At 40.6% G+C, this 9,207-nt stretch overlaps 1 protein-coding gene across 1 annotated transcript in view; it reads right to left on the bottom strand.

The window, feature by feature from the left end:
* Positions 1 to 3,818: 3,818 nt before the first annotated feature.
* Positions 3,819 to 9,207, bottom strand: part of cux1b (cut-like homeobox 1b) — a 65,142-nt gene continuing 59,753 nt past the window's right edge. Inside the window, exons 15-22 of the mRNA XM_031296609.2 lie at positions 8,711 to 8,914; positions 6,992 to 7,104; positions 6,742 to 6,858; positions 6,515 to 6,598; positions 5,858 to 5,914; positions 5,027 to 5,107; positions 4,861 to 4,925; positions 3,819 to 4,722 (exon numbers count right to left, since the gene is read on the bottom strand). Of these exons, the coding sequence (XP_031152469.1) occupies positions 4,674 to 4,722; positions 4,861 to 4,925; positions 5,027 to 5,107; positions 5,858 to 5,914; positions 6,515 to 6,598; positions 6,742 to 6,858; positions 6,992 to 7,104; positions 8,711 to 8,914 (770 nt within the window). The 3' untranslated portion in view covers positions 3,819 to 4,673. The remainder of the gene's footprint in view (positions 4,723 to 4,860; positions 4,926 to 5,026; positions 5,108 to 5,857; positions 5,915 to 6,514; positions 6,599 to 6,741; positions 6,859 to 6,991; positions 7,105 to 8,710; positions 8,915 to 9,207) is intronic.

Genomic DNA, 9,207 nt, shown 5'->3' with positions numbered 1-9,207 from the left:
TTGTTATTACACCAAATAAGGATATATTGCATGTTTTAGAAGTCATATGTTTCTTTTTGTTGGTTTGTTCTCTCACGAACAAACTGCTCCAACATAAGAAATAGAAAATTGACTTACTGGTATTTGGGATGTGGGAGAGGTAGTGCTGCATAAAAAGTATGGTCACCTCCAATCACAGATATAGAGCATATGAAACTCCATTGTATTTAACTAGGTTTTACACTCTGAGGCCCCCAAACAGAAGAAATGCAATTCTGATAAAATTAGAAAAACATTTTAGTATCAAGCTTATAAAACAGTGTGTATGTTTTCTTTAGGCCAGACAGAACATCTATTTAGAATTGAGGTTGTGAATTATATAATTTGAATATGTTAATCTTGTGTTTTTTCTTTGCAATGACAATTCAATCTTTTGTCTGTGAATTAACGTGATCTAAATCCACCCGTCACTTCCTATCACCTTCCCCAGATGAGGTGAGAAGAAGGCAGGGTGGGGAGGGGACTGGGGGTCATGTGAGAGAGAGAGAGAGAGAGAGAGAGAGAGAGAGAGAGAGAGACCGCGACCACTCCATATTCAGCATCCGGATTAGCTGATCCAGGATCACGTGGCCGAGTGATTCACCCAGACGTTGTCAGAGCAAATCAGAGCGCAGGGGAGCATTCAGCTTTGAGCCACCTGACAGAGGAGGCCTGTTTCCATAGCAACACCCATGGGGGGAGGGGGGTGATGTATAGGGGGGTACACCGACTGCATGCAGACAGAGGAAACGGAGAGAAAGGGAACAGAGACATTTCCAAAGGGGATTATGACTGAATGATTTATCCAAAATAAAATGAATGACACCTCCCAAATACACAAGCACAAACTCCCTTAGCAATCCTCCGTCTCTCTCTCTCTCTCTCACACACACACACACACACACACACACACACACACACACACTCTCTCTCTGTATCCATGCAACAATCCTCAGCAGTTTATGGTCTGAGTTAAGTTACTTAGAGACACAAAGGAGAAAAATCCTGAATGGTGTGTTGGTTCTATGAATGCACTGAATGAGATTTTCACAGACACATGAAATGAATGAAAAGGATGCCTCTGAATGGGAGGGATGTCTGGGAGGAAAACATCTCACTTGCCAAGCTTAAGCAGGATCCATATGAAGTGTTTACATAACACTTCTGATCTGCTGCTCCACAGGCTCCACTGAAAACTGCTTGAACTGAAAAAACGTCATTCATTTATGACATGATCAGTTGATTGACAAAAACTATTTTAACAATTGTCACCTATGAAGCAAAAATGCCAAACATTCTTTGGTTCCAGCCTCTTTATTGTGATAATGTATCTCTTTTCTCTGGGTAATAGGTAATATCATTATACACTGAACATGTTCGGGCCGTAAGTTGGTGGTTTTAAAAATACTGAGGTCATCATGAGTCCAAATTCCCCACTGCAATTTTTCTGACCTGCCACGAACCAAACTCTGTTCAATTCTTTAAGTATTTAAAGACAATTAAAAAACGTCAATTTTTTTTTTTATACATTTAACTGTTTAGTAACTTTTTCTAAAAATGGTATTACCCTACTTTTATATATATATATATATATATATATATATATATATATATATATATATATATATATATATATAGTTTAAAGCAGTGTCAGCACCACAAGGGGTCTGGACAGGTTTGTCCCCCTTTTTAAAGAATATTTTTCTGTTGTTGCCAATGCCCTGTTTGCTTAACAATCTTTGGATTGTATCACACATAGTCATGTAATTCAGGTGGAGCAAACTTTATATTAACTGAATAAACTTAGTTTCTGCCTAAAACCCGTGGAACAAATAGTGTCTCAACAAATACCAGGATCCATCTAGAAAAAAACCTAACGTGTAAACGTAGAACATAAACTCCTTGTGTGATTAAATGCCCAAAGAAGACAAGACCTTAATGTCCTTAGTGTTTTTTTAGACATAAAGAATTTGAGGATGTCACCTTGGCCCTTTATAGATCAAACAATAAATCAATGAATCGAAAAAGAAAAGAATCGTTAGTTGCAGCCCTGAAAAGCTCCTTGTTTCCATTTAAAGCTATCAGTTGGGTCAATGGCTTCACCGTTGGACAACAGATATTATGTTCACACAAAGAAAAACACAGAACACATAAAAATAGGATGTTATTTGCCATAAAAATAAACACAGTAGGGAAAACGGATTAGGCGATGCAGGAGGAAGCTGCAAGCAGACACAGACAAGAGGGACTACAGTCAGAAGAGTCAGCTAAATAATTCATATTAAAGCATAACTTTACTGCCCTCTGCTGAACCCATAATGGAAATGAAAAATCCATGAAAGAAAGATTGAAATAATGCACCAGTATCTTCTTTTTAAACTCCTACATAACTGGATGACATTTGCTCCTTGGAACTGCTTCAAAATAAACATTAATTATGCTGACACATCCAGTGTGCTGTCATTAAAGGAAGCTCTTTGACCAAAGATCAGTCCACGTGAAGTGACCCGTCCCCTGCAGTAAAAATAACCACAGGCCATTAGAGTTACTGAAGACTTTTGTTATTCCACAGATGGAGGTTGTTAATATTTATGGAGCCGTCGATGGGCAGATGGAGATGGAGACCGGGGAGAGGATAGGAGAAGTAAAAAGGTGTGTGAATCCAATGTTTGGGGTTAAAGGTGAATGGAGCTCCGCAGGGAAGAATGAGGCTGTAATTGTCCTGAGATAGCTCAGAGTCTGCTGTGACTGATATGAAAAAAAGGGGCTTAAGATAGAGGGGAAAGTGGAGGAGTAGTGTGTGCATGTGTGTGGTCTGTCAGTCTCGTTAGTCTTTAATGGCTGTGAGCTGAGGTGCTCTTTAAGAGGAGGCTCTCATGAAAAATGCAGTCAAATTCAGTCATACTCAAATGCAGGCAGCTATCAGTGGGACTACTGAGGTTCGAATACGGATCAGCACATTTATTACCTCTGTGTGTGTGTTTCAGAGCAGACAGTCAGTCGCTTCCCCTTCTTCCTCCCCTTGGTTCAGCTGTTAAACAGACCTTTCCTCACTGAGTGCTCACTATCAGCCCACATTTGTCTCTTTGCCATCATAACATATGTAAGAGACTGCTGCATTACTATTTATTTAAATGGTAAGGCTGGTGTAATTCTATATTTTTCTTATTGTCAAAAAAACCCATGCAAAGAGTGCATTAACTGTGACTCAAGACTTCCCCAGTGCCTGGGACTCTCAGTCCATTCATACCTAATGAAGACAAACGCCTCTAAAAATGGGTAATAACTATATACTTACATTTTTCAAGTCTTCCGTCATTTCCTAAAAACCTGGGCACTTGTAGTTGTTATCAAAAATTACTAAACCAGGAGTAAATAGTTCATTTATTGGGGACTATTTTCAACTGCGTATTGATACACATTTGGTGCTCGATTGTGTAGCCTAGCTCCAGCAGCAGGATGGTGTATGTGGGATTGATTGAAAATAAACTGCAGTGCCCATGTTCATCCTAATAAAAAGGAACATGTCACACACAGTGCAACAGTGTGGCTCATTGATGCATGTTGCGTCTCCGTTGTCAGCCACAAAAAAAAGTAGGCTTGAACAAAAAACACACACCTATCCCTAAACAGCAAATAAAATACAACAACTTTGCTGCATAGTGCAAAGCTATTCTCCTTAATAGATGCTAGGATCATGCACAAACTGTAAACCCAACATGAACTTATCCATATATTGCCATCTTCACTATTACACACATCAGAATGACACCCTTTTAAATAAAAATGATACAAGAAAAATTACTGCATAGTCTTTATTTGGAATATATATGCAATGCCAGTCAGAAAAGAAGTAAGTAAGCAGGTAAACATGCACAGTAATCTGTCTTGGAGAATGATACTCAGTCTAGTCTTAGTCACAATTAGCGTATTACTGCTGCAGACCCTCGTGTCTCAATCTTTTGATCCCTTATAGCAACTGACAGTAACAAGGTGATTTCTGCTCCAAAGATTTATTAAAAACTTACCAATTAATCAATCATATTAGTCAGATCTCAGAGGAATAAGAATAAGAAGTAAACATATTACTACTATATATATTGTTCCACCACCATTACCTCTTAAAATGACCACCTCCTCCTTAATAACCCACCTTTTACAGTGCACTCTCCAATCAAACATAAATTATAATGTTAACCATATTAGCTACAATCTTATACAAACTTTGTCTTTATTGATTACATTATCTAATTATTCTAAATTCCAGCTAAACCCAGAAATAAAAACACATCACGACCTGAATAATGTGGTCCCTTTGGTACAGGAAGATAAACTGAACCTTAACTTAAATTTGTGCAACAGTGGCACAGATTACATTAGGTTTATTACGTGATTAATGATTAGTTTTTAGTATTATGTTAAGAGTATAAGAAGGAAGTTATAGTTTTGCTTGACTTATATATTAACTGCAACTTATTAAAGATCAAAAATCTGGAAATGAAAAGAACCTCTTTTTGAATCAATAAACCATTTGATTTACAGCCCTAAACCGCCCCCTAGTGGAGATATTAGCTACTGCAAGAATAAAGGTAAAGCTCTGTCTTCATGAGCAGGTTAATTAGGTAGACATGCATGCTGCTGAATGAAGAACCAGCTTAAAGGTTTTGCTCGTTCTCATGGAAACGGTGGAGGTGGTCAGAGAACCTGGGAGTAAGAGAGAAATTAAGACGATTACAAACCTGCATCAGGTACTTGCTAATATGATCAAAATGGCAATTCATACATGATGTGATATTATAAATGTTCAAGATTCACAGCTCACTGCTGGATGAACAAACTCACTTTTTAGCGCAGAAGGCAGAGCAGTCTCTGCCGATACTCTCGCTCCAGGCAGTCTTGTACAGCACCTGAAAGAAAATCACAGTGAACAGTTAAGATCACTGAAGCTGATGACACAGGGCCGTTAATGTTGTATCAGAAGCTCCTAATGGGTTGAAAGGAAACCCACCAGGAAGACCAAACAATGCAGGAACAGGGTGTAGAAGAACGCAACAGTCCTGGCCACCTTGTTGGAGAGAATCACACGACCCTGAGAGACACAAAAAGAGAACAATTAGTGAAGAGGTTGAACCAAACACAGAGTGTGAGTGTGAGTGAACGAGTGAGTGAGTGTGTGTGTGTGAGAGCGTGTGATTGTATGGTTGTGAATGTGAGTGAGTGTGTGTGTGTGTGTGTGTGTGTGTGTGTGTGTGTGTGTGAGTGTGTGAGAGTGTGTGTGTGTGTGTGTGTGTGTGTGTGTGAGAGTGTGTTAGTGTGTGTGTGCGTGTGTGTGTGTGCGTGTGTGTGTGTGTGTGTGTGTGTGTGTGTGTGTGTGTGTGTGTGTGAGAGTGTATGGGTGTGAGTGTGTGTGTGTGCGTGTGTGTGAGTGTGTTAGTGTGTGTGTGTGTGTGTGTGTGTGTGAGTGTGTGAGTGTGTGTGTGCGTGCGTGAGTGTGAGAGTGAGAGTGTGTTAGTGTGTGTGTGTGTGTGTGTGTGTGTGAGAGTGTTAGTGTGTGTGTGTGTGAGTGAGTGAGTGTGTGTGTGAGTGTGTGTGAGTGTGTGTGAGAGTGTGTGAGTGTGTTAGTGTGAGTGTGTGAGTGTGTGTGTGAGAGTGTGAGAGTGTGTGAGTGTGTGTGTGTGTGTGTGCGTGTGTGTGTGAGTGAGAGTGTGTTAGTGTGTGTGTGTGTGCGTGTGCGTGTGAGAGTGAATGTGTTAGTGTGTGTGTGTGTGTGTGAGTGAGTGTGTGTGTGAGTGTGTGTGAGTGTGTGTGAGAGTGTGTGTGTGTTTTTTTTGAGTCTTACCAGGCTCAGAGTAGCTTTGTCCCAGGGGCTGAGGCTCAGGTATCGGCGCTGACGCTCCTGCAAACAGAGTGGTAGGCCTCAATATAAAAAAATACACCATCTTTGGAAAGTGTGATTACATGCAGGCCATGTTTTGATTGTCTCAAAAAAAATTACACTTTTAGATGTTTTTATATTTTACATACTGCCAGTCTGTGGTGTTCCGTGCATCTGCTTCAGTGAGTTATTTTGAGTAATGAGGTCTAATTTCCCTCCGTAGAATACTTAATTTGTTTCAAGTTGCCTTACCAACCTTTAATTCAGCTCCTACATTTCCCAGAATTATTTTTAACAAAGCCCAAAAAACGAGACAGGCTTATTGCTTGTATCCCATCATCATCAGTTGTGCGACAGCAATAAAAATGGCAATAGTGAAACTAGAGCTTTCTGAGTCATCCCCTTACTCAATACACATAATGACTAAGCTGGTCTCTTATTCTCAACAATCATAAATCATTTCTGGACAACTGTTAGACGTCAACAAATAACAACTTGGCCTTTGATTGTTTGGTCAGTTAACAGAGTAAAAACTATGAGAGTACAGCAGACAAAGAGATGGCAGGTGGTTTCAGAGTGTAATGTGTGTATGTGTGTGTTTTGAAGGTGTGTGTCTTGTACCTTTTTGCTGAAGGAAGCAAACGGATCCAGTCTCTCCTCGTACTGGGAGGAGTAGCGCATCACGGTGTCATCACTACCTCCAGCCTACAGCGCAGAGAAAACACACAGATCTAAATTTCCCTGCAAAATATTTTAGGGTTCAGATTCCACAAAAAAATAAAAATAAAATAAAGATGTAAGAAACAACAATGTCACCCATGTACATTCATGCACACACACAGACGCACTTTGCCAGGATAGCTCTGCAGGAATTTGATTTTCTCGTAGAGTTTGATGTTGTCTGCTCTCAGGCTGTCCAGCTCATTCTGCAGTGCCTGCATGGTCTGCTGCATGGAGCGATTCTCCTGCAGGGGACAGAGGAAACACATAGATGAGAAACGAGTTCTCCCAGAAAAAGACAGGAATACAGTGTGCCTGTGTGCGTGTGTGTGTGTGTGTGTGTGTGTGTGTGTGTGTGTGTGTAAGATTGTGACTCACAGCTTCCAGCTCCTGATTGCGGGAGCGAAACCTCTCCCTTTGGCTGGAGATGATGGAGAGCAGAGAGTCCATCTGGCCTTGAGGAAGCTCCGGATGGGGGCCTACGCCTGAACCTGAAGGTAACACAGATAAAAATAAACTTATATGCCTTAATTTACTTTGTCTATTACAGTTTTTTTTTCAATTGCTAACATGCATTGGTCGATACATACCCTTCTCATCTCCGTGCGTGCTGTAAGGCTGTCTGACGGCTCCAGCGGCATTAGCCCATCACAGTACATGCAGGTGAATGGTTCCAGCAATCTTACTGCTCCCAATAAGTGACAAAATAATGCCAACATGTTCCTATTTACATGTTGTGATTTGTAGAGTCACAGCGTGTACAAAAAACAACGTAACATGAGACACAGCCATCTTCTAACCGTAAACAAACCGGGAACTATATTCTCAGGCAGAAGAATATAGTACTTGGGCGGAATGATTTGCTTTGCAGCAAGCCTGTCTGAGAATATAGTTCCCGGTTTGTTTACGGTTAGAAGATGGCTGTGTCTCATGTTACGTTGTTTTTTGTACACGCTGTGACTCTACAAATCACAACATGTAAATAGGAACATGTTGGCGTTATTTTGTCACTTATTTGGAGCAGTAGGATTGCTGGAACCATTCACCTGCATTTTCTGTGATGGGCTGCTGCCTCTGGAGCCGTCAGACAGCCTTACAGCACGCACGGAGATGAGAAGGGTATGTATGGACTTGTCTAACTCTTGGGGTTACAGCGAATAAGCTAAAGTCCCAATAAGTCGGCGTGTTCCTTTAAATTTGATGCCATTATCGGTTTTATTTGCAGACAGGCTGTGTCAGTCTCACTCTAATGAACGCACGGAACACTAAAATTGCTCTAATCAGGCTAGTTTGCCGTATTTAAACAAAATAATAAACTACCTCATTTCAAGTAGGGCTGTCCGCAAGTCAGAGACTTCAGGGAGGACTGACACCACATTCACGTGCTCTCACCTCAAAGACTTTTCAGTGTGGACATTTCACACAAGCCTCAAAGCTGGTTGATTAATTCAAAAGAGTTTGCCTTAGTTTAAAAAAATAAAAACACAACTAAAATGATATTTTTTGTGATTTTTTTTTTTTTTTTTTTTTAAAAGCACCCAAATTGGGGGGTTGTCTTTAGTGATTGAACATTATCTCTCCAGAGAGCACGTCATTTGTCACTACAGAGTCAATGTAAAGACGCAATTAGACACAAATTGAATGCAAGCTGAAAATGTTTAAGCTTGAGCAAGCCATTTTATTATCCCAGGACTTAATGGAACTGCTTCATAAACCTTCAAAAATGAGAGGGAAAGGGAGAGACTAGAAGGAAATAATGTCTAACAAGTTTCTGCTGAGTTCTGTCTGTGCTCCTGTTGCTAGCTAGCTCGCAGCTAACATCTGTACAGTGGATACAGTACACTGGCCGTTTGGGGAAAATTAACTTTGCTTTCTGTGTGAACCTTAAATTAAAGGTTGGCATTTAAATAAAAAGAAGTATACTTTAATAAAAGGAGTACATCATTCTAAAGTCTGTGTGCACTTAATAGTACCGATTCAAAAGTGCCATATAGGGAGGCTGTTTTTCTCTCAGTCAAGGGGAGGGTCCAAAGAAAACACTGTCCCAATCATTTTTGTATAGTCACTTAAAAAAAACGTATGATTCTAGGGACATACCAGCAAACATTGCAGAGGCCTCTTTGATCGGATCTGGGATGTTCTCCATGTTGCTGACCTCTGACCCGTCAGCATCGGGGCGCGGCATGGAGGACATGGCCTGGATGGTGCTAAGGTCGTGCTCCAGCTTCAGGATAAGCTCCTTCTGCTCCGCACTGGTTCGCACGGCAGCCGAAAACTCCATCTGCAACTCTGTATAACGGCCTGTTGAGGGCAGAGAGAAAACTTTTTTAATTCAGGTTTCTTGTTTGTCTTTAGAGCTTATTTATAGTTCCCAAAATAACTCACCTGTGGAGGCTGTAAATGGCAGAAGCAGTCCAATATCCCCAACATGTCTGAACCCCCTGTGAGATTACTGCTACACACTCTTACTTTCTGAGGCTTCCCTGGCTTTCTAACGGATCTCTTTCTCTGAGAATACTTATTTCACCATCCATGTGTTCAACAAAGTACATCTTCAACAAGATTTTTGGCAAAGAAAAACAAAAGAAAAACTA

Source organism: Sander lucioperca, chromosome 5 (assembly GCF_008315115.2).
Source record: "Sander lucioperca isolate FBNREF2018 chromosome 5, SLUC_FBN_1.2, whole genome shotgun sequence".
NCBI classification, from domain to species: Eukaryota; Metazoa; Chordata; class Actinopteri; order Perciformes; family Percidae; genus Sander; species Sander lucioperca.
This window is presented reverse-complemented; position numbering and strand designations above follow the sequence as displayed.